This window comes from Falco punctatus (genome assembly GCF_963210335.1).
Source record: "Falco punctatus genome assembly, chromosome: 3".
NCBI lineage: Eukaryota > Metazoa > Chordata > Aves > Falconiformes > Falconidae > Falco > Falco punctatus.
In genome coordinates this window covers 72,754,703-72,779,949 of record NC_137582.1, presented here as the reverse complement: position 1 = coordinate 72,779,949, position 25,247 = coordinate 72,754,703, and the positions used below count along the sequence as shown (strand labels likewise).

Sequence of the window (25,247 nt, the reverse complement as noted above, 5' to 3'; positions counted from 1 at the left end):
TTTAATTTACCATTTACCTACGATAGGCCTCTGCTTCTGCTGCAGCTTCACTGAACTACAGAATTATGTGAAGACTCATACACACAATAGGTGTCTAAGTAACCATTTTACATCCAAAATCTCCAGGGAGAAGTATTAAGAGGCCCCTTTTGGGATGCTAATTAACTTCCTTTCCACTGTTTACTGCCCCTGGTTTCACAGGGAATTTAATGTTTTTCTAGCAAGGAACACATCTTTCTCTACAAATTTTAGTCTGTATAAAGTGATAGTTTTTGACAGATTAACAAAATCTAATATAACATTTTTCAAGCATTTTGATTATCAGACTACACACCCTTGTGTTTCTTGATAGCATCATACAGAGATATTTTAGTGTGCACATAGAATATAAAAATAATGAACTCTGCATTTCTTTGGGGTCTTTTATATAATTTCAAGGTTCTGTAAAAGCACTTTGGGTTTTGCTTTCCCTTCTCACCTGTGAATTCGGAGAGCTCCAAGTATTAATAATTTACAGGAGGCTGACTGAGATAGAGAGCCAACTTCCTCTTTTTTCCCTTCCATTTTCTCCCATTCTAAAAATTATAAGCGGGACCAATTCCATGTTGTTGGTGATAATCTAATCTGGAGGGATGTGCTAGTGGCAGGAAGACATTATGCAATGTAGTAAAATAAGTTAAATAGCAATAGATACTACTATGCAGAAAGTGATACAAAAAGCTTTGCATTCCAGATCTTTAAATTTAGCCAAGCTCCCCTCTGCTCCTAATTTCCTGCTGTGAAGAATGCTAATGGTATCAGCTGCTTTTTTTTTTTTTTTAAAAAAAATAATGTTTCAAGTTAGGTCCCTGAACCAAAGATTTGCTTTGCAAAAGCACCAAGTGATTTGCATTTTCTGTCAACATCAGTGGGAATTGCTGAATGCTCAGCACTTTAGCAAGCCAGCCCACCTATGAAAATGCAACGTGCTTCTATGAGGAGGAGACCTAGAATTGCCACTTTTAATTAAGAACAAAGGCATTCATAGTTGCTTGCTTTAAAGTTTCAAATTGCCTGGTGGAATAAAATGCTGATTTTGTTCAGCCTTTGGGATACAGATCCTTTCAGGATTGGTTTCAGCATTATCAGAATTAAATATCCTTTAGAATTGGATTATTGCATCTCAAAGATCTTGTTGCTGAGAAATATGCAAGGTGCAGGTATTTTTTAAAACAACAGCTATTTAAAAAATAAGGGTTTTTTTGTAATTAACATATATATGGAAATGGTATGTTTGATCTTGGCAAAAATGACAGCTTGTATGATATAAACAAAAGGAGTGACATATGTCCCTAGGGCCTTGTTACTCAAGGCAGGTCTGTACAGTTGCCACAATTATGTCAGTCGTGGGTACCAGGAGGTGTTATCTCAATGTCAGCAGAAGCCCTTGGTGGAGTTAGAGCAGCAAACAGCTCTTTTTAACTGATCTATTAAAGGTTATTTCTTTTAAAGGGGATAATTTGCTGGAAGTTAGAATGTGTTTTCGTTGACCAAGGCCCGCCCCCCCCCCCCCCCCCCGGCCCCGGAGGTGGAAGGCAAATGCATTCCTGTGGCTTTCTGCTTTCTTCTGAATCTTTTACAGCTTGTCATCTTCATTCTCAAAGTGCTGCCACTAGAATTTGATCTGTTGCTTCAGAAATAATCTCACCAATGCTGTATATACTAGTAATTTTATCTCTTTTCTTCAAGCCTTCTGTTCAGAATGGAGGAAATGAATTTGATCTTTGTGCTGCAATGCTGAGGAAGAGGGAAAAGAAGCAGAGATGAGATTTTCAGGCTACATATGAAAAGTGAGACACTAGAATTTGTGGCAAAAATGAATTTTCATTGGCCTTTTCCAGATGAATCTCGGTAGCTAGAAGTCAATCTGGTCAGTCTTGCTTGGCAGGGCAGTTGGAAGTATTAGTAGCCTGGTCATTTGGGTGGTGCTCTGGGAGATAAATAATTTTAGCTGAATAGCCAGCTACTTAAAAAGCTGGGATATATTAGAGGAGATAATAGTGCCTCGATATTGAAGCTGCTCTTGGCGTAGGGAGAGGCTTGGTCTTGACATAAGAACAGGAGTTGCCATCCAAAATAAATCATAATGTTTTCCAATATATTACTAAGGTTTCTTAGGATGTGTGAATGCTCTGTACTCTAATTACACTGAGTGATTAAGCAGCAAGGGCAGAGACACGTGGGACAAGAAGAATGAATGATAACCTACTTTGAAAAAAACTAACGTTTGAGGCTGGGGTTAGAACATCCTATAAATGTTAATGGGTGTTACTCAAGGCGGAGGAAGTTTTGTGTGGGATGTCTGAGGTGACATACGGCTTAAATATATAGTCAGCCTTTAACACAGTTAATACAGTCTATAGTCAACCTTTTACATGAACTAATAACTCTTTAAGTGATTTATGGTTCAGAAATACTGATCATGGGATTGAGAACTCAATTTAAAATGCTATAAAGGCAGAGGATAATGTGGTAAGGAGGACAACACAGGAAAGATTTCTCCTTTTGCCTTTGGAAAGTATTGGCTATAGGCAATAGGTTTATGCCAGGTGTTTGGTGGGTATTTTGCTTTTTTAAGTTCTCAGAGACAGTGCATCTATGAGGGAGCACAATTTCCTCCTACAGTTTCCCTCTCTGAAAATTACTCAGTTTGTGCAGATCTCACAAAGGAGATGCCAACAGTGAGTCATCTGGTCACCAGTTCTGTCCTAAGGCTTTCAGCTAGCTCTTGCAAAAGCTATAGTGATCCTTACTGTGCTGAAGAACAATTATTTATCTTTGGTAAAGACTCCCAAAATAGTGCTGAAGGCAGGGTTTAAAACGAAATGGTCTTCATTTTCTGACACTGAAGTCAAATTTCAAAATTAGTACTATTTCAAATAATTGTGGGAATTTAGCTTCACGTCTGAGAAATACGTATAAGATGCAGTGAGTTGATTTATCCGATCAAGATTTCACAATTTTTATGTTGTGGTAGTAAATTCTGAGGCTGTTGAGTAAACTGAGTTGAAAGACACTGTCTTCAAATGTGTGATGGGCATACCAATCTGCTTTTGTAGGCATTAAGCCTCAGGAGATGTTATTTTAAACCTGAAAATTGTATCTGTATGATCAGTCACATGCATGGCAAACATGGCTTTTTTTTCATCAAAATGAAAACATATGGGCATGTTTTGACACAGGTGTTACAGGATCAATTAGCCATAAAGATACGATGTAAGAAACAGTCATCTGGTTACATAGGTGAATGCTTCTGTCAGATAGCAGATTTTAAGGAAGCAAGTAACACGAGGCTGCACGAGTACATGATCGTGTTTGTTCCTTTGCCAGGCATGGGTTAAATGCAGCAATGCTGAGGAGACCCAAAAGTAGCATAAGGAGAAAAAAAAATTGATCTAGGTTGAAGTCAGTCATATATCTACAGAATGAGGTGGTGCTCTCTGCAATATATGTCCTTAAAATGTATGTCCATCCATATGATGCTGAAAATTATTTCATAGCCTCTGATACACCATTGGTCTCTCATGAATTTAAAGCCATTGGGTTGGGCAATGCGGGTTGAATGAGGTGTGGTGGCATATTTGGTTTCTGAACACAAAAGAGGATACTGGATATTCAAACCACATTTTTTTGTTCCCTAAATGTGAGCCAAAGCTATGACTCGTGGAGCCCCATGTTCCCACTTAGTTGATGAAAAGATTTGGGCATAAGAAGAAGAGCAGTGCAGAGCACCTTAGCTGCTGAGGTTTGGCAATGTGAGTACCTCCCACTTGCCCCCTCTCCTCTCCTTTAGTGTAGTCAATGCTGAAATAATGCTGGTAAAGAAGGCTGGTTCAAGGACTATTCATCAACAAAATCCTGTTTAAGCCTCTAAGAAAGGTATTAAATGGGATTTAAGCAACATCTTGGCCTACACTGGCCCTCTGCTCATGGAAGAATTTCATCCTGAGTTTAAAAGATGTTTAAAAATATGTTTTCGGTAATCACATTATAGAATCATAAGACTAAGCATCAGAAAATACCTATTAAGTCATTGTGTTAAATTGTTGCTATGCTGGACTGTGCTACTGGAATGTGCTTCCTACTAGCATTGTGCCTAGCTGATGTGCTAAATTTATCAGTATAGGGAGTTCCATAACAAATTTTGACCCTGCTGCGTTTGATTTGGTCATAGCCTTGTACAGGAAGAAAAACAGTACCTCCTGCCCGCCATGAAGGGCTCCATACAGTCTTGCTGCTTTCTGACTATAGGCAATGGTGATGAAGAAAAGCAAGGGTTATGCATCAGGTATTTCTATTTCCCCTTGTATTTGTGTCCAAGAATGCATGGAGGGGAATAATAATTGATTGGGCTCTCTTCTTGCCCACCCAGTTGCACAAGTGAGTTGGCAGACGAGGCACTGTGGACGGTTAGTAATAAATTGAGCGTATCTCCTGCTTGGGGCTGTTTGCTGGGCCCAAGGCAGACATTTATTGCTTCTTTACTCAATATTATTTTGCTCTTTTACTTTTATTTATCTATTTACTCCCATGCCCTCATGTTATGCAATATACAGATTGTAATTATAAATTAGAATGTTTATAATTAGACTTTATTTGGAGATTTTCTGTAGAAGCTTTTTAGTTCATGTCAGTTTCAGAATAATGTATTGACCTGGAAACTGTATTTTGAAAATTAAAATTAAAAAAACACCCTTACTTTCTGCAGCAAACTAATACTTTGTTTTGAAATGTCAACTATTCACAAAATAAATTGCCAAGCTCTGAACATGTAATTTCAAATTTGATTTATACCAAATTAAACTTCTGCCTGTGAGCCCTTCCATTTGTTTTCCTTTCAGGTTATTGAGTCATGAAAACCTTTGAGGTTTTGGGTTTCCATCCCAGCTTGGTACAGGGTGTTTCTTTTGAAATCTTTTGAATTTCCACAAGATGGCAAAACAATTTGCTATTCAGCTGCATGTGTAATGACACTGTGCTGAAAGTTGGAGCTTTTTTCTTCTTGAACAGGCATCTCCCAGGCTAGATGTTCCTCATCTCCCTGTCCCTGGGCTTGGCTCTTGCGTTTCCCTCCCTTGCCTTTGATAGCATTCCAGTAGGTGTAGGGGGCTTTCTGTGCATGGGGAGAGCCGGCTGCTTGAAGGGAGGGAAGGGATCACCCAGGTGTCTGCTTACACCATAAGAGTGACATTGCTGCTGTGAAGGGAGCAGGGAGGATGGTGCTTGCCTGAGGGGTGAAGTAAACTGCTAGTGCCAGGGGACAGAGGTTCAGGCTCTTCTCTGGTGTGATGGTCCTGTTTATGTTCCCTTCTCACCCTGGTCAGTTTTGATTTTCCTGCATCTCCAGCATTACTATTTTCTCTGCATTTCTGCATGCGCAGCACCTGTTCCAATCTGTAGCCTGGCATATTACTTGAAAAACTGCAAATAGTGTGATGAAATTACTTAGCTAGCTACAACAATATGTGAAATGCCTGTCAAACGCTTGTACATGGGAGGAACAGGCTTGGATTCTGTATATGCTCACAACTAGCATTGCTTTTCAGGGCTTCTGAGAAAAGCAGAGTCAGGCAGAGGATATACAGCTTAGAGCTGATGCAGCTTTTGCACTAGAAGTGCATGAAATATCAAAGCTCAAGACTGCATGTTCCCTGTTTGGTCTGTATGAAGCCAGTTGAAAATGTGATCTGTTCAAGATAAAACAGACGAAAGCAGTCTTCTGACCCAACAGTGTACAGGTTGCTGCAAATACGAGTTCAGTATGCAATCACTTCCATCAGTCCCTAGAATATCTATTTTCAAAGGAGTCATACTAGTTTGTTTATCAATTTTTCACCTATGGATGAATATTTCTGCTATAGAAATGTTTAAAATGACACATGTTTAAAATTAGACTTGGCAGAGCAATTTGTCTAGAGATTATTCTTGTGAAGTATTGATTCACAGCACTGCTGTGAGCTGGATTACTGTCCAAATTGGAAAGCCAGCCGTAGAGAGGTCTTTATCCTTTAATAACAATTAGCTCCTTTCTTAGAGGGACACAGCTGACTGAAGCAAAGGAAAGCTGCAAAATGTCGGGCAACCAGGGGATCTAAGGCCTGCTCTTCAGGGACGTGGGCTGCAGGGGAAAGGAAGGAAGAAAGAGATACGCACCAACAAAGATGGTTTTCTGGAACTGGAAACTAGACATACTGGAGCTGTTTGTGTTACTAATAATCAGGTGCTCTGAGGAACTGGATCGCACCCGCCTCCCCCTTCTCGGGCTTTCACCCACCAGCTGCCTGATTGATCGGACAAACCTAACGGCAGGCGTGTTGCCCGCCATCCATTTAGCCTTGAAACATTTATACAAGCATTCGTGGATGTTGAAGAACTATGAACTCCAAGTATCATTCCACGACACGCAGGTAAATGGATGTAGGTGTAGAGCTGTGTTAACGTTTGGGCCTCCTTTGTGAGCACAGTTTTGGAAGCTTGTGACTGAATCCTTCCCTGGTGGCTCTGCCAAAATACTGTGAACATGGCTTTCTGGAAGAGTTTGGGCTCTCAGGTGGGTGCCTGACTGTGACAGTGATCTTGCAGTGGAATCATTCCCTGCTGGTTCTAGAAGTAGGAATAAAGAGCGTGGGAATTAGGAGGGATGGGAAACACCTATGGCTCTCTGGGTTTCTGAGGTACCCAGAAAGCGTTCCCCAGATCCATGGCTTGCTGAGTTGCTCTGTTCTGCATTCTGTTCTGTGTCTTGCTCTTCCTGCTTTCTCTGGTGACAGCTCTATAGATTGCCGCCTTCTACTTCTGCGTGAGTAGGAGAGAGGTCGGTGCTGCGCCATCACGGCAGGGTGTTTGTTTTTATAAAGCCTTGCTTGCTGGTTTGGGGAAAAATTAAGAGCTGATTCAAGAGGTGGGGGTTCTCAGTAGCTAGATATAAAGAGTATTAGTATCTTTCATCATAATACTTTCAAATTTGAGAAAAGCTGTGGGTTTTACTTTTTCTTGTAGGACTCAGATAGCTCTTTATCTTCTGTGCAGAAATTAAATCAAGACAATTAATTTCTAAGGCCTGTCTTTCAGGCTGGCCAAAATAACAGTGACAAAATTAAGAGGAGGGACTCACATATCTGGGTGATCTGGAACTGTAAACCTGTTCTTAAAGAGATTTTCACTGGTTTGAACTTATGTCTCCAGCATTGGAGGCGTGTTGTGGAGCAGATGCTCTCAGACTCCTCATATGCATTTACAGGCATATGTGCATACAGGCTCCATATATAGTAGTAAACTGCTTAATATTTTGAAGTTGCAAAGTAGTGCATCTCAATATATTTGCTTATCTATAAACCTTTAAACATGGACTATACTGTAATGATTAAGTTATTAAAATTTGACATTATTACACCAATAACAGTTGCACTGCATTATGTAATGGGAAGAAGGTATTATATGTCTTCTTTTGATGCTCTAGAAAATTATCCAAGGGAGAAATTCTAATGTAATTTTAATTGTGCATTTGGTTCATAAGCACTTATGTATAATTTTTGAAGTGCTTTACATATAACAAACATCATTCCATATGCGATAAAGTTACTTGAGGAGATCTTCCATGGTTAATAATGTAACACAAATCTATCAACTGCATATACTCATTGAGAACATTCTTGCTTGTAAATTATTTTAAATACAATTGACTATTTTATTTATTTGTTTATAATTTCCAACTGGAAATGTAATTATATGCAGTCCTGAGAAATGCATATGTCTTAATTTCTCATGTAAAAAGGTTAAGATGTGCAGCTTAAATAACTGAAAAGTGTAGATGTGAGTTTAAGTGATCAGCAATTAAAACCTACTGGTATTTTCTCAGATTCAGTGCTTTTAATCCTGTTTCATTTGGGCTGGGGGTGTGTAGGTGGTTGTTCGTTAGTTGTGTTTGCATAGTTTCCAGTTCTAGGAGCAACTCCAAAATATTTTTCCTCACATAAATGTTCAATAGATTTGAACTGCAGAATGTCAGCTCTGTTGCACTGACCTCTACAATTTGAATTGAAATACTGAAGTAATCCATAATTCTCTTTTTGAAACAACCCCTGGAAAAGGCATGTCATGGTGGCTTGTCAGGGATTAACAAAATGTGGGGCATTAAGATTTCTGATTTTTCTTCCTGGTTCTGAGAGTAAAGCACACATTCTTGAGTTTTAAATACTGATTATAGACAAGCTACAGAGGTCCTTGAATTTAATAGTTTGTCAGGGACAATATTGATGTGCCTCGGTTTATTAATGTTGTGAGCCCAGATGTGTCGTATGTGACCTTATACAACCTTTCAATTAATTTTCTTTTAAGTAGAAAATACAGATACTTGGCTTTTTGGATGTGAGATCTTTCAGGAGTGAGTGGGACATATAACTGACTTTTTGGCATAGTTAACTAGGAAGAGTTACATCCAAAAATGTTTGTGTTGCTTTTGCTGAAGTAAGAAATGGAAAGAGATCACTTCACCCAATATGTGGTCTTACACAGGGCTTCAACAGTGTTGTAGCTTCATTCATGAGCACAGGGGAGCAGGGCTGTACTCTGTCCTGTGCCCCTGGGTTCTGAATCCACATCCTCTGCCTCCCATGAGAGAGCACTGCCCTACTGCACGGAGGGTGTTTTGGGGATGGTTCTCAGTCTTTTGCTTTGGTACTGTTTTATTTCAACTAATTAAGCTGTCACTACTCCAGAATGCAAATGGTAACTATGAGGCATAGGAAGCACTCTTGCAACAACTGTCTGAGTTCTTTGTATTAAATGAAGCTGTTTCAGCAGGAGCCTTTGGGAAAGCTTTCTTCAGCAGTGTACTTTATAACTTGGTGGCTTTAGCACTGAGCTGAGAACTGAATGCTTTCTTTGACTGATTTCTTTCAGGTCTCCTATGATTTCATGTGCGTTTCCTAATTACTGTGTTGTCAATTCCTTGGAAGTGGGAATCCCTTGAACAGTCATAATGTAGCACTTTCACATAAAAAGATGCTTAAACATTCACTGAGAATGAAGAGCTAGTGAGTGAAAATGATCTTCCAGTTTGGTAGTTGGCTGCTTATCCCTCAAAGAGTACATCTGTGTCTGTAATGTTTATTTATTTATACCAGAAGGACAGTGTTAACAGGCCTGGTATGCCTCTCGCTTTAAGCCACCCCAAGCAGCCATATCCTGGAGAGGGGTGTGATGTGTTTCCCCCCTCCAGCTGAAGCAGCGCTGAACTTGGGTTTTGTAGAGAGCCCTAATCCTTGAAGTGTTGGACAAAGCGTGTGGGAAAGCAGAAGAACTACTTCTGCAGATTTGTGAATCCAACCACGGAGCAGCTTTTTGGTGTAGTGGTGAAAATTATGCCCTTGAGGTTTTTACCCATGGGGGTAGGCAGCCAGGTATAATTGATCTGTCTGTGTATCACTTTATTTCTGTCTTTCACCGTATGACTGACATCTAGAGGCTCGCCTTTCGTGCCATCCTCAGGGTGACCAGGTTGATGGATTCTTACAGACTTAGGCAAATCTAAAAATAGTTATACTGCTGGATAAAGAACAATAATTTTGTCCTTCAAAGCTATTCTTCTGTTATTACCTAGTTTTCTATGAGTAAGTAGCCAATACAAGGACTGTAAAGCCAGTGCTTTGATTAGTGACGATGTTAACAGGAAATGTTCATGTGCTGTAACTGGGACTTGGCTTAGGCATACAAATAGACCTAACTACCACTGGGATTTTCTGAGTAGTGTTGATTTGCACTCAGATTGCTTGTTGACACCTGGCTGAGTCTATCCTAATGTGTATCATCTCTGACAGGGATGATACAACATGTCCCAGTCTGACTTAAAGGCTGGTTGTTGTCTTTTCTTTGGGAATAAACTGGCTCATTTCTAATGGAATGACACAGTAACACGATAGCTGTGTGTTGGCTTATTTAAGGCATACCCTTTATGTGATGAATAAAAAAGAAACCAACCACAAAACAGCAGTGGAACAGTCACTGAAAGTGACATTGATAAGCAAATTATTTCTACAGTGAAAATTTCAAGGTGTGCTTGTTTTCTTATCCTACCTAAACAGGAAAAAAAATTCTGCTTCAAGCTCAAGATGCAGTAAACTGAGGTTTTTTGGATTGTACATGTATAGGAATTTCTGTTAAAAAGCAAGTAAAAAAATAGACATTTTGCAATGGCATTAACATACAACATCATCTATTAGAGTATTATTTCATAAACAAGAAAAAATAGCTGTTGGTTTTCTTGTGTGCAACTGCATATGCAGATCATTATGTATGATCTGTAAATCCTTCTTGTACATTCATGTTTTCTGAGATGCTCTATGAGACCACCTGCCAGGACAGGCATAGGAAACAGAAGCGTCATGTCATTCACATTTGGTAAAGACTTGACATTTTGGAAACTTGTGTAAATTGGTGTCCCAGGAAGTTATTACAAGGCCATGTGTTTGGTAAGTCAGTTCTTGACATCTAACATTCACATGAGCAAGGTATTTTATTTTGCCTCTTAGAGAATAGTTTCTCAATACAGTATCGTAGGCATGAACATTGTGAACCATAAAATACTTGTCAAATGCTAATTTTAGCTTTCTTAAACTGCCATATCACTACCCCTATTATTAGAACTGTCTAACTGAAAACAAGAAGAAAAGGTGTTCTGTTATCTATATTTTTTTCCTCCAGGAAGTCTTTATTATGATTCCTGGCAATAGCTCTTTGTTTTCTAAATCATGTATTTAAGAAAAGGAATAAGTAGATGAGCCTGGGTAAATTCCTTACAAGCTATTCTTGTGAACTGCCACAAAAGATACCCAGTTTCAGTTTTATTCTGTTTGACTTTTCAGTGCAGCAGAAGTTCAGAGATGTACAAAGGCTACACAACAGTTGCCTTATGTTAACCCTTTCTAAATGTTATTTGAGCTAATTCTCATATAGCAAAAAAAAATGTAGTTCTTATGTTTTGGCCCCAAAGGACTCACTCTTTATTCATTGATGTAATTCTATCTTTTTACTCTATCTCTTCAGTGTCTCCATTTATTTCAGGCCTTTGAAGTTGCTTGGTATAATGTGCCTTATACATATGGATGGTGTATAGGCAGACATCTGATGTGAGAAAAATGACTTGTGCTTGGCATTTTTTGTTTTCCTGTTGCTGCTTCTGAGCCATAAGGAGTCTGAGCAGAGGAGTCAGTTGGTGAATCCACTGGGGGCTGACAACTCAGGAGAGGGGTCTGGTGCTGTGAAGCCAGGGGTGCTTCCAGCCATGTCCAGGGCAAAAGGGCTGTGCTGAGACAGGGCTTCATCTGACCTGGGTTTGGAGGTATGAGCTGGGGATATCTCCCTTCAGCTAGTGTGGCGGGGTTTCCTGTACTGTCAAGAAGTAGGCACTTCTATGTGGAGAAATTAATCTGACCTATTTTAGGTGACTATTTTAAGATAAAAAGACTTGTTTCCTAGAGAAAGCTTAGTTCTCTCTGTGAAGTACAAAGGGAGCCTCGGCTGGTTAGTATAGATGTAGATGTCTCCTACGTGGAGATCTGTATTGCGTCAGCTAGAGCCTACCCTAGGTGTCTGTGAGAATTTTAATGTAAAAAGATGTAGTAACAATGCCTTTTCCATCACCTCTGTCTTTCAGTGGGATTGCAGCATATGGTCGAGAGAACTCACTTCCCACCACCCCCTCTTCATCTTTGTCTGTTACAAAATCTCCTTCTTTGGTCTCTCGTGTCTAGCCAGAAAACCTGGAAACCAGGTCAGCAAAGCCATACCGTGTGCTGGGAGCTGGGGTGGTGGCAGCACTGCGGCCAGGAGTGAAGAGCGGGAAGCTCCTCCATGCCACTCCCGTGGGCACCCAGGCCACCACTCACTGGAGCTGATGAAGGGCATGACTATGGTGTGGGTATGCCTCCCCATTCACAGCTTCTTCATAGATTGTATTTTGTGATGCTGGGGAAACATATCCTGCGCTCTGGTCTCGCTTTTAACTCTTTTAACTCTTGTATAAGGAGAAAATTGTGAGGAGAACTATTCATGCAGAGCACAATTTCTTTCAAAATCACAGTTGCTATCACAAAATCGCATTGCTATCACCAAGCCTTAATTTCAAAAGCCAAAGGAAGGATAGTTTAGACAGTCTTGACATAACTTTTGAAATTACATGCACTTACATTTGCCTTTCAAAATTAATTTCAGTTGAGGTGGTAGAGAGTTTTGAACTAGATCACACATGAAAATTCAAAATAAAAAAGAGTAAAAATTTAAATTACTCTTTTTATGAAGGTTAATCATCTCAGTCAACACAAAATGGATTATTTCCAGAATTCTTTTTCATAGAGAAATACAATGTTTGTGATTTTCTATTTCTAATAGCATCAAAACCCCTTGCAAAATTCTTCACAAAATCACTTTCTCCTGTTCTGCACCTCCCTGCTTATAGTCTCCTCGTGGATGTTTTGCTTGTGTGATATTCTACACAGATATATATTTTGTAATGTTTATTGTGAAGGTTTCATAAAATGCCTCTTTTTGCATTGTAAAATGAAAATGGAGATCTATCAGAATAATCACATTCTGGAAAAAATAGTGCATTTTACACTTCATTTAGGGCAACTTCAGTTCAGGTTTTTATGCTGGTGTGTTGTGTTTCAATGAACCCAGATCTCTGGTGAATACTATTGTTCTTGGAGCAAATTACACGATTTTGATTTGTGACTTGTGCAGTCAGCCTCTAAAGAAATATCACCAGTAATGCCTCCATTCTGCTGTCATTCTCAGACACATCTTGCAATTTTCTTAGGTTTCACAGTAAAGCACTGATAAAACAATGCAATGCAGGGACCTGTTTTCCTTCTGAAGGCAAGGAACTAAAAAAAAAAATAATTGAAGTTCTGGATCATTTGCAATTAGGCTAAAGTGTGGCAGCCTGACAAACTGCTCTGAGAATGGTGAACTGCTGGACAACTCATACAGTGTCAGGAGAAGTAAACCAAGGTTTCTTTCAAAGTAAAAGGTGGTCAGACCACTTGTCTGATTTGAGTAGTTCCACTGAAAGATTAAACATTTTGGTTTTGCATCACACTTAAAGGTAATTAATTTATTTATTTATTTTGCACAGACAATCTTTTAAAATAAAAATGTTTTTCACGTTCAGGTGCCATCTATCTATTTCAGATACCATCTGACACCATATCACTAAAAGCATTTTCTTGTTTGACACAGAGGCATATTAAATATTTTAAACATACAGAAGGAATCTGCAGTAAAAAAAGGAATGAAGCACTGTTCTCTGAGGCTCTTCATAGCCAGTTTTTCTGGTGATTCTCCAAATCTTCTATGTCTACCATAGTCAAAGTATTTAGTCCTGCTGTCTGTTTCCTCTGTCTGTGGCTCTTGCCCTATTTTACCACTGCAGGGATTGTCTTGCTTGCTGTTAACATAGGCGTTATCTGGGCTCACATCCTTACTGCTCCAAGCTCCTTTCTCCTGCCCATGACCACTGACTCTTGAGTGCTCTGTGACATCTCATCTGCCTACAGTAAGCAGGAGAGGCAGGGATCCAAGAGAGAGGAGTCATCAACAGGAGGCTGATGAAATGTTGTGAAGAGGAAGTCAGCGTTCCATGGGGTTTTAAAAAGAGAAGAAACAGAAAAAGGTGTTGCCCTAATATCTTATGAGCAGTTTCCAAGCACAGGCATCCTTTAGGAGTGCATGCTTTGGTATCATCTAAACCACAAGATATTCAAAGACCCAAATGTTTTGAACAGTGCTATATTTGAAGAGGTAGGGTTTGAAGCTGTAGTGAGGGGTGTTAACTCCAGAGGTATTTAGCAACAGAAAGATGAGAGAAATGATTTTTATTCACATTTTTGTTTGGAATTGGCTTCTTGTTGCTGGGTGGATCCAATATTACTACAGTACTTTGCCATAACAATATATTTCATGGATTGCAGGTGGAATGGAAGATTTTTCTGAAAATGTTATTAAATGCATTATTTAAGGAAATTCATGAGGTTTTTGTGATTTTTTTCTCAGTTTTGTGATTAAATGCTGCCCAATTAAATATGTGTTCATTTTTACTGTGAAGGGAGGGATGTTGAATTGCATTCACTGTTTTGTTCTAATGATGTTCCAATTCTGAACCAACACTAACAGAAACAGGAATTCCTCAATATATAAGAAAACTCACAAGAAAAACTGACAGGTAGCTGGAATTGGTTTACAATATTTATGTGGTACCTATTAAATTAGTAAAATTTTACTGATACAATCAGTTGTGTAGGTGCTTGTATTACAATGGGAAAAAGACTCTTGATCCAATTCTCATTTACACGAAAGACTGTTTTACTGAATCCTGACAAGGTCAAGGTGTCTTAAAAAGGTCTGATCTTTAAGTCTGCATAGACAGAAACCACATCCACAGCCAGAAGGATGAACTTCAGTGTAAACTTCTCTCCACAAAACTTGGAAAACAGTATTAATAAAGTAAGACATTTAAACTGTGGAGTGGTTAGAAATGCAGTGAGATATAAAAGTCAGAGGGTCATTTGTCTTAAGTGTGGTGTCCTGCTAACTGAAGTCATAGTGGTGCTATAATACAGGCATACTTCTAAGCCAAGTGAAGTACCAAGCCTTTATCCTTGGGACTAAGATCTATTTATTAAGAGGTCGTATAGAGAATTTTCTGTTTGCGAAAACATGAGAAATGCCTCTCCTTTGTAGCACAACCTACATACCAAACAGAAGAGGAAAACCAGATGACAGAAAAGCAAAATGAAACATGTGGGCTGGGAAAAGGATACTTGCAGGTAGATATTGGTTTATCAGTAATATTTTTAATACAGTAATGTTGGCAGTGATAGGCATGGTGGTAGAAGTGTTAGTAATTTTGTTGTGCTTATAAAAGAACTGCTAGTTCTTAGTTTCTAATTTTTGTTGTTACTGCTGTCTGTCCTAACTTGATCAAAACCTGCGAGTAGATTAGTTTGTGAAATACAGTAATCTTGACTTCATTAGCCTGAACTTCCATGGACCATTTCCTCTATCCATCAAGTGATTCCTATGTCAGCTTTACCAGTCTCCCTCAGAACTGTAATTTATCTTTTTGAAAGATGTGCAATTTTTAGTCGGAGTCTTCCAAGGGTGAAGAATTTACTGCATCTTTTGCAAAGTTTTACCAATAGGCAATTTCACATATTATTTATTTCTGGTTAAACTTTGCTGATTTCATATTTCAGTTGTAATATATAATTCTGTCTCTGTTAGATTTAAGATCATACTGTCTTCTCTGTATACTGATTGAGAGAAATTTGAAACCCATCTCCCTGATAACATAATAACTGATTAGCATGAGAAAATGAGGATATTTTAAGATTTCACAGTGTTTCTTGTATCAGTGAAAGTTTGTTAATCTTTATTTACAGAACATTGCATATATAAATATGCAATTCTCTCAACAGAAATGATACGATAGACACGTTGGGTACTTTGACTTTAAGCTTACTAAAAAGCCTATATGTGTAAACATGTGTACCTATGTAGTACTATAGGAGAAGATGTGGGGTTGTGGCTAGTTCTGAATACAAAATCAAAATGACATTTTTCTTCCTTCATGTTTCATCTCTCCTGTATAAGAGCTCTTACGGTTTATAGACATTTCTTCAAATCTCTGGAAGAGAACTACTAATAAGATTGCATAATTTGAAATTACGGTATTTCTAAAGCTCCCGTTACTACTTATTTAAACAACTACTTTCTAATACACTTAACTTGTAGGGCTTTCTGCCTTGATTGTTATTGAGAATACTGTCATTCTTACTTTTATCTATGTACTGCTAGTTTAGCATTATAAAGTTCCTAAATACTTCCTCTTCCTTCTTAAGACCTGATCCATAAGTGGGATGTGTATGTATGGATAGCACCCATCAAAGCTGAACTGAACTGAGATAAGTGATGATGGATACAAAGATGATATCTGATTCATCACACCTATTTTTAGATATGTGTGTCTGAGCTGGTCAGCCTTTATAGTCAAGACATTTAGGTGTATGCTTTAAAATGAGATGAATCCTGTTCTAGAAGAGTCTGTTTCTTTCCACTGTCTAACCTATATAGTTAGCATAACTATCTACATTTGGTCAAATGAATTGCACTATGTATCCGGGCATATAGATAGCCATTTGTTGTTTTTACTGTTCAGATGCATGAAGATCATTTGCTTGTTGATTAGCTCCTTTTGTTTAGTTGTGTATTTATGGTTTTCTTACTCCTTCCTGTTCATGAATGATCTCTTAATCCAGGAAATACCTTCAAGCCTGTGTTTGTGGTATTGAAATGCCTGGATACCACCTAGGTTTTTACATGAGAGATCATCCATTTAGAGTCTGAGAATTAAACCCTTTAATGGAAATACATCTTTGCACCTGAAGGACTGCTACCTCCCAGCATCTGCCTATGTAACCTAATATGCAGATTTTGTGTTTGTCTAATTTTCTGCTTCCAGTGCTGCTTCTAGCACTGTGTTCAGATTTGTTTTTGTTATTGAATATCTTAATTTTGCAGGATGCTTTTGCTAATTAAGGATTTTACAGCTTTGAAAATTTAATGTCTTTTGTTATTTTCAAAACATATTTCTAAACTAAGTTCCTTGCTATTATTTCTTTGTCTTCGTTAGTATTCTCAGTAGCACCCAGTTTAATAGCATCAGCAAATTTCCAGCAAATTAACCAGTTGTTTATTCCTTCCATATAAAAATTAAAATGTTAAACAGGACTGTTCTGACACTGATCCTTTGACAGTCTAATCATAATCAGCTTTCCCAAACTTAGCAATTTGTTGTTTATCATCACTGTGGTACTTCAGCCACAGTTCAGACTATCCTGTCACACATATGTAATCATATATAATTAATTTGGTGAGATAATATAAGATGATATGCTAAATTTCAAATATTCTAAGTGAGTTCAAGTTTAGTTTTCAATTAAAATTTCCACTCAATTGGCAGATGCATCAGGAAAGCAAATTCATTGAAATTAAAGTGCAATGCATAAAATATGAAATAGAAAAATGTGGATACAGTATTAAACAGACATTAGATAAACCAGTGATAAATCTATACATGAGCTGTACTCCATGATAAATATGAGTACAGGAGTAATAGAAGGGTTTCAGAGATGGGTGATGAGGCTGGTCAGAGGCCTGCAGATGCTTCAGTGAGAAAAGACCCTTGTGCAATGTGGATCTGATTGAAGCCCCATGCTGCCTGATTTGAAAAAGGAGGTCAATCCCAGGTATCACATTCCAGGAGATTTACTCAACTAAGTTCTCTGAAAAAAAAAAAAAAAAGGCACCAAATTGTCTTTTTTTTTTTTTTTTTTTTTACTGTTGCATTTTTCTTGGGTTAATTAAATATTAATTGGCCCAGACATCACACGTAGAACCCCATGACCGTGGTTTCTAGTTTCACTGGAGTACCCACATAGATTCTCTGTATTGCCTGTCTTATCTGAGTGTTAGCCAGTCCACTTCTTGTATTCCCCAATGCATAATGCCCAGGAGAGTCACACCCAGACAGTTCTGTCCTGTACCAGTTCCTCTAATTTTTTTGAACTGATATATAAAATTGCTGCTTTCATTCCTATTTCATGTAAAAGTTGCCCCAGATCATCCTTTCCTTTTTTTGACTCAGGATTGCCCAAACATGGCTTTTTTAGAGCATAAGGAAATGTGGGAAAACTCTGTGTCCTTGAAATGGAGCTGCTGTCTTGGAGCCTTTCCATAGCATGCAAGAAAAAACCCACGTAGCAGAGAGCTCTGAAGTGAGTGGTGGAAGCAGTGAGGAAGGTGGTGTGATGAATGGTCAGGAAGCCACTCTAATGCTTTCATTTAAAAATAGACTTGCAGTCTCTTGTGTGGTTGCAGAGTAAAACTTGAAAAGGTAATAAGAATGCATTCAGAAATCAAAAGGCAAATAAACAATAAAAATTTATTATGATTAGGTTCCGCTTCATGATAGCTTGGAGCCTGACTCATGACTTTTGAATATCTGTAACAGCTAATACTAGAAAAATATGATTGGAAGAGTTGTTGATGACTGGAGGCAGGGCTCTATACAGAGGGAACTCAACAAAATTGGGTTGAAAGGAACCAATCTGGGGCTCTTGGGTATAAGACATTGACATAATGGCGTGAGTCCAGCGGAGGGTTACCAAAGTGGTTAAGTGGTTGGAGCACATGATGTACAAAATTTTTTGTAAAATTTAGTTTTGAAATACTATGTGTAAGCGAAGGCAAAACAGATGATACTTGGTGAATCACTAGTATGAAGGTAAAGTGCAGCTACTATACTGAGCTACCATCTCTTCATCTCATAGGCGGCTTGCAGCACTCATGTCTGCTGAAGGTACAACACAGAAGGGTACAAGCAGCTCAGGATGTTTCTGGAGGGCATTGGTGATAAATTCCTACAACACAAGTGATCAGAGAGCTCACATGCTGATGAACTATGGGCTAATGAAGTGGACAGTGAGGTGGACTGAAAGCTGTCTGAACTGACAGGCTCAGAGCGTAGTCATCACCAGCACAAAGTCTAACTGGAGATCAGTCACTAGTGGTGTACCCCAAGCCTCAATACCGGGGCCAGTATTGCTAAACCTTTTAATTATTGATCAGGATGATGGGACAGACTGTAGCCTCAGCAAGCCTGCAGATGATACAAAACTGGGGATAAATGGCTGTTATACCAGATGAGTGTGCTAGAAGGATCTTGACAGACTGGAGAAATGGCAGACAAGAATCTTGGGAAGTTCAGCAAATGGAATTGCAAAGTCCTTCCCCCAGGGAGCAATAACACCAGGCACCAGTACACAGTGGGACTGACCAGCTAGAAAGCAGCGTTCCAGAAAAGGCCTTAGGGATCCTGGTGGACAGCAAGCTGACCATGAGCCAGCAATGTGCCCTTGCAGCAAAGGCAGCCAACAGCCTCCTGGGGTGGCTGCATTACAAAGAGTGCTGCTGATGGGTCAAGGGAGGTGATTGCTCTTGTCTACTCAGCACTAGTGAGGCCACATCTGGAGTGCCAGTTCTGGGTACCCCAGTACAGCAGAGATATGGACTTACTGGAACAAGTCCAGCCACGGGCGACAAGGATGATAAGCATCTCTCGTGTGTGGAGAAGCTGAGGGAGCTAGGATTACTTAGCCTGGAGAAGAGAAGGGTCAAGGGAAAACCTGTCAATGTTTATAAATGTCTGATGGAAGGGTTTAGAGAACAAACAGCTAGACTCTTCTCATTCATTCCCATTGAGAAGACAAGAGGCAATGGCCATAAGCTGTTACACAGAAAATTCTATCTGAATATAAGATTTTTTTTTATTTTGCTGTGAGAGTGGTTGAACACGGGAACAGGCTACCCAGAGCTGTTGTATAGTCTCCATCCTTGGCCATACTCGAAACACAGTTGGACGCAGCCCTGGACAACTTGGTTCTTCTGACCCTGCTTTGAGCAGCGGGGTTGGACTAGATGATCCCCATAGGTCCCTTTCAACCTCATGGTTCTGTGGTTCTGTGATTGTGTAGCAAGATAAGCTAAGTTGAACTTGAGTGGAAAGAACTGAAGGAATTTCAGGAATATCTGGGTATCTGAAGTATTGGCAAACTAATAATTTCCTGCTTAGTCTGTGGTGAAAACTACTGTATAGAAACCAAGAGTGAGGTTACCTAGTTGTACTATTGAATAGGAAACCTGAAAGATAATTGGAATTGCTAAGTATTGAATATTTCACTTAAGCATGTTGTTGTTACTCCATTCACCTTCCAGCTTAAAATTTGCAAAGTCTTAGTAATGTGAAATAGTAGAGCTTAAAAAACCCCAACACCTAAACAAATGGGAAGACAAGGGAGAAAAGTGCATAGTGAAATGAATACAAGGAGGGACATTAGATTCTTATAATCCATACATAATTTGGGTTCTATAAGAACAGGAGACATGAAAATGGATTGATATTAATGAGTTATGAGAAAAACCTGCATTTTGCCATAAATGTTTTGCAAAAGCACAGTGAAGTAAATGAGTGAATTGTTCACTGCCCCTGCACTGTTGCAAGTCATCTGGGAGATAAAGAAGTTCTTGTAATAACAGGCAGATGGAAAGGTCTCCCCAACAAAGCAAGCAACCTGAGAAGAGTTCTGCGTTTCAGTGTGGGGTTAGTTCCTCAGCCTGCCAAGGAGGTAATTGTTTTGCAGCTTTTACAAGTAACTGATCATTTTAACATAACTGGAACCAGTCAGCAGTTGGGTTCATCTGTTACATTAAACTTGACTCAAATGTCAGTCTCTATGTAAGATTAACAGTGGTAGAATCACAGTTACTCATCATGAGGCTCCAAATGTTTTTAGGGCAGAATTTTTAACATACATCAGGAAAAAAACTGTGGAAAAAACTTTATTATTTGAAAACAAGGTATTTTATAAGAAAAAAAAGAGAAAAGAACTTTTCTGGTTATTATAGAAGAGTCTCCAGTCTGGAAGTCAGGGTTGTTCTAAATCTGAAACAATATATAGGGAGATTGTTCTTACATATTTATTGTTTCTGGCAGTAATAGCAGGAGTAGGAGTAGGAGTAGTAGCAGCAACATGTAGTCTTGGGAAGAAGCAGCTGTCAAACTCTCCATCATCCTGAATCATCAGATGGGTACGGTTCAGTTCCTCTGTACAGGGGGGCTACAATACCAGCATGTGTCGGTTTGCAAGCAGTGGCTTGGGTGAATACTCCTGTGGGCTTTCTCATAGGTCACAGAAGCCTACAGTGTTGTACAGTTCTTCACAGATGGCACTGGTGATGCCATCATCTGGTATAATCCCAGGTGGGATCTGACACTTCTTTTGTGGGGCACTGCAGGATAAGGACTTCATAATGGGATTACACAAGTCTGGTAGGAACCTGCGCGGGCAGTGTTTGGAGAGTCAGACAGGGGTGTATCAATGAGACACAAAACACACACAGTATCGTGTGAAGGGGATTCTGCTGGTGTGACCAGAGCCTGAAACCCATGGATGTACCCTGTTTGTTGAATGCCGGTCCAAAACAGAGTCTGTGGGAATGGTGGCTGCTTTGTTTCTTTATTGCAGTCTCCATATGTTACAGGTCCGGTAACTGACTTTTGGTGGTATCCTGTAGCTTCAAGTTGCTTTTGCAGTAGGACTTCCATAGCCATTGAAGTGAATTGACTATTTTAGACTAATATATTTTAAATCCTTTTGAAAGGAAGAAGCAGGCAAACTTGGGGTTATAACCTGTGAACATTTCTGTTGGAATCTAAAAATAAAAATGCAACATGTTCTTCCTATCTGACAGCTGCACAGAAGTTCAGGACAGGATCTATAAATTTGTGTTGAAGCTTTTTCCTTGGTGCTAGCTGGCAGGTGGAATTAGAGGAATCAGAAAAATGATCTGGAAAGATAGGTACAATTTAATACAGACAAGTGCAGAGTTCCAGCTTTAGCAGTGGCCAAATTTAATAAATACTTTCCTTACTTGTCTTTAGGTCTTTGATGCATGTGACTTAATTTGGCAGTTTCCCTCAGTTTTAGGTAAAGGGTTCAATATATCTTTGTTCATTACTGACAAGGGGACTTATTTTAACAAAAATGATCAGAGAGGGTTTGGGACCATCAGTTCTTTCTACACCAATTGTCACATATTTACATCGGCTGTAACACATCCCTAAATCTTTATGAATAAATATTTTTATTTATTTTGTATTTTTATAGTCAAGATCTCTTACCTTAAATGCATCAAAATCTTACAAGAAGAAGTCATCTGGTAAGAACAGGGACCTGTAACATTCACTTAAATATAAAGTGTGTTTGAGAAATGGTCATATGAAGGGCTTGCTACTTTTTTCTTTGCTTATCTCTTTTAGGACTCATTTCTGCCACTTTTTCTCAGTTCTTCAGTGTGGTACAGCTCATTCAATGAAGATCTGCTTTTCTTCCTGTCTTACCGTGCATGAATTCACATATTAACATCTGGCAAATTCTGCCAGATGTCACTGAAATTGTTTTTTAGCTTTAGTGCTGGAGATTTTATCTTGGCTTCAGATACACAGGAGGTTTTTGATTGCTGTGAATCTCTGTCCTGCTGCTTCTATATTCTCCACGCACAGGGTGTTCTGTGGGGGAGCTGCCAAAGGAAGGGAAATGCCAGGGGTATAAATGTACCTGGTGCATCATACAGAAAAACAAGGCCATGTTCCCTCTCCTTTTTTGTTGTGAAACAGCTAGGAAGAAGATAAGAAATATGGAACAGACCTTTCAACCTGTGGAACTGAAAGTATTACATATAGTAGGTTTTTATCATGCCAGGTGTAGTGAAACATGGAAATGTCTCAAAACCGTTCATTTCTAGATCATGAAAAAAAAAAAAGTCCACAGTAGGGGGCTACGCTTATGTCTGTTTATAGGGTGATCATCTTTTCTGCATCTCCTGTTCCTTTTGCCTCTGTCAGCAACCTCCCACGTTCTCACTCTGCTTATGACTTGGTATCCTTACTTTTCACTGTATCTGCTTGTTCTATCTAGTTTTTGCTTTCCTTCTCTATACCTTTTCTTTCACACAGTGCCATTTCACCTTGACCTCGTAATTAGCCAAATAATTGTCTCGAAGTTTTTCTATTCTGTGCATAAAAATAGTATCAGGAAATTAGCTTGCTACTTAAACTGCGCCACTGCCCTGCAACAGCCTACTGAATCAGTCACTCAAAATATTACTGGAATTATTGGCTGTTGCACTATTCCTAAATGAAATACAAATCTATGTACTTTATCTTCTCATGACAATGGTAGTTTTAAATTATACTTTTAAGCATACTTTACTGTAGTTTATTTTGGGTAAATGGTTTTCACACATAAATCACATCATTGTTCCTCCAGCCAGCCTTATTGTAAGATAGAGTTATAAATATTAGGAGATACGGTGTCACTGAAATTAGAGGTGGAAGAAAACTGTTTTGCTGCAGTACTGATCAGGTATTGATCTCCTAGTTGAGGATATTCTGACAATATACAATTTCATGCTTACCTCTCAGTAGTATCGTCATTCAGATCCTTACACCTAATCGTCTGATAGAAGTTACATGCAGAAGTTTTCTATTCCATGTGTAACAGACAGCAAAACGTTACGTCTTTGCTGCTGGTAGAGGATTCAGAGCTAACCTTTGGAATAAAAATGCCAAAGGAAGTGGCTGATCTTTCAATCAAAAGAGACAGATAATTTTTGGCAGCAGGAGGCTGATTCTGGATGATCATGTGTTAGAGTTATACCAGAGACTTATTTAAAAATTACCAGTCAGCCAAATAAGCAAATAAATAAAAGAGATGTCATTATGAAATCAGCTTCAGGCACCTAACTTAGATTTTATGAAATATGAGGCGGAGAACAAAAAGCAAAGTCATTGTGAAAGGCTTACATGCGCCTTGGTGAAGAGAGGAAAATTAAGGGGTGTTTAGTGTGTAATACCAGCAGAAAGTAGAATTAATCCTAGAAGATACTGCAAACATTTTACACAGCAGCAATTCTGCAGGGATTCAAACAGACTGAAGTGACATCACTGATTCTGTGGTAAGTTTTCATGTCCCACAGACTTTTCTTAAGAAATCGAAGTAGCGTCATTGTTGTTCAGAAAGCTATGTGATCTTTGACTGGTGTAGTAATAAAACATGTAGTCTAGCCTCTCTGCAGATCTGATAAGAAAGAAAAAAAAAAAAAAAGAGAATGGGTACTTTGATGTATGCAGCATGGTGTCAGAAAAGACATAAAATATATGCAACCTTAGACTTTGCAACCTCCATTTCAGTCTTCTTGGCAGATTTGGATGGTAGATGATATGCTCCCTGCTTGTATTTTTTCAAGCTCCCTGATTTGTGTATATTTAATAGCACACTACTATCAGAAGGTTATCAAACCTAATGTTGTACTTATTTTTTTCTTGCCTTTGGAGTGATAAATTGGGGATGGAGGAATGGGAAAACAAGTGAATTTGTCTTTCTGCAATCTGAAGTAAGGTTCCCTACTATCCATTTGTACCCTGCAAGGCGAAAACACTCCCTCACCACACTGAATCTGATCTCCACAGTCTATTGAGCAGATAGATGCATCAAACAGTTTTTATTCATTTACTGGGAAATATGCTAAATATTTCTGATTTAAGTCTGTACTCTAAATCTATATGCTGATTCTGATATGTCTAGGTGTTATCCATGCAATACATTAGCACAAAGCAGACAACATAGCTTGTCAATCACACTGATATGCATGTTAATCACTACTTTCCTAGATTCCTTGTCATCCACAAGAAATGCCTTGATGGCATTGGGACCAGCGGCATCAACACCAGTACAACATCCAACTCAACATGCTGTCAAAAACCCTTCTCATCTTCCTGCAGCTCTTGCTCCAAACACTCCTTCCCCTTCCCCCCACACAACAAGATCCTGATGTGAGATCACAGGACAAGACCAGGCATCTGCGCATCAGGTCAAGAGGAGATGTAGGAGAGGCATCAGGTATGAACAACTCTCCTGCAAATAATCCCCCTTTTTATAACTGACACTTTAATATGCCACGTTCATCATAAATGGATTAGCTGCCGTGACTGAACAGACTCAAAGAATATCTGAACTGTGCCTGAGAGCTGGTTGGCTCCACCAGAAAGTGACTCCAGGCTACAAATCTTGCACTTCATTACTCTGAGCGGAGGCCAAATGCAGCAGTTAATGTGATGGTACAGAGAGGGTGTTCCTGTCCCACTGGCACGGAGATGAACAGAGACTGTATTGCTACCAGAGACTGATGGGTCACAGTGGGGCACAAAGCGCGGTTGCCTTCTGCTCTGCCTTGCAATTGCTTTAAATGCCCTCATAATCATCCACTCCGCAGGACTCTTTCACTTCTGTTGACTACCACATTTCCTTGCCTTCTTTCTTTCTCCAAAATAAACCTTCAGGTCCATCTGTGGGCTGGTGAAAGAACATCAGTTTCATCCTTTGGAAAAAAAAATCCAGGAGGTGTCACTTGAATATTTTTCCTTATTTAATCAGATACAGTAACGCAACAGCATTAATTCAGTGAAGCATACTTTAATAATAACCTACATTCTGTAGTGGTTTTGATCCAGCTGTCTGAAAACACTTTAAAAC

General features: G+C 39.1%; 1 protein-coding gene across 5 annotated transcripts in view; it reads left to right on the top strand.

Annotated features, from left to right (window-relative positions):
- GABBR2 (gamma-aminobutyric acid type B receptor subunit 2) overlaps nt 1-25,247 on the top strand; it is a 502,330-nt gene that overhangs the window by 9,492 nt on the left and 467,591 nt on the right. The window contains exon 1 of one of the 5 annotated variants that reach the window (XM_080378576.1): nt 1,551-6,589. The exons of 3 other annotated variants lie outside the window; for them this stretch is intronic. In XM_080378576.1, coding sequence (XP_080234702.1) covers nt 6,560-6,589 — 30 coding nt within the window. In that variant the 5' untranslated portion in view covers nt 1,551-6,559. Of the gene's footprint in view, nt 1-1,550; nt 24,615-25,247 lie in introns of those variants that run through there. One more of the 5 variants, XM_080378577.1, reaches the window with a different exon arrangement.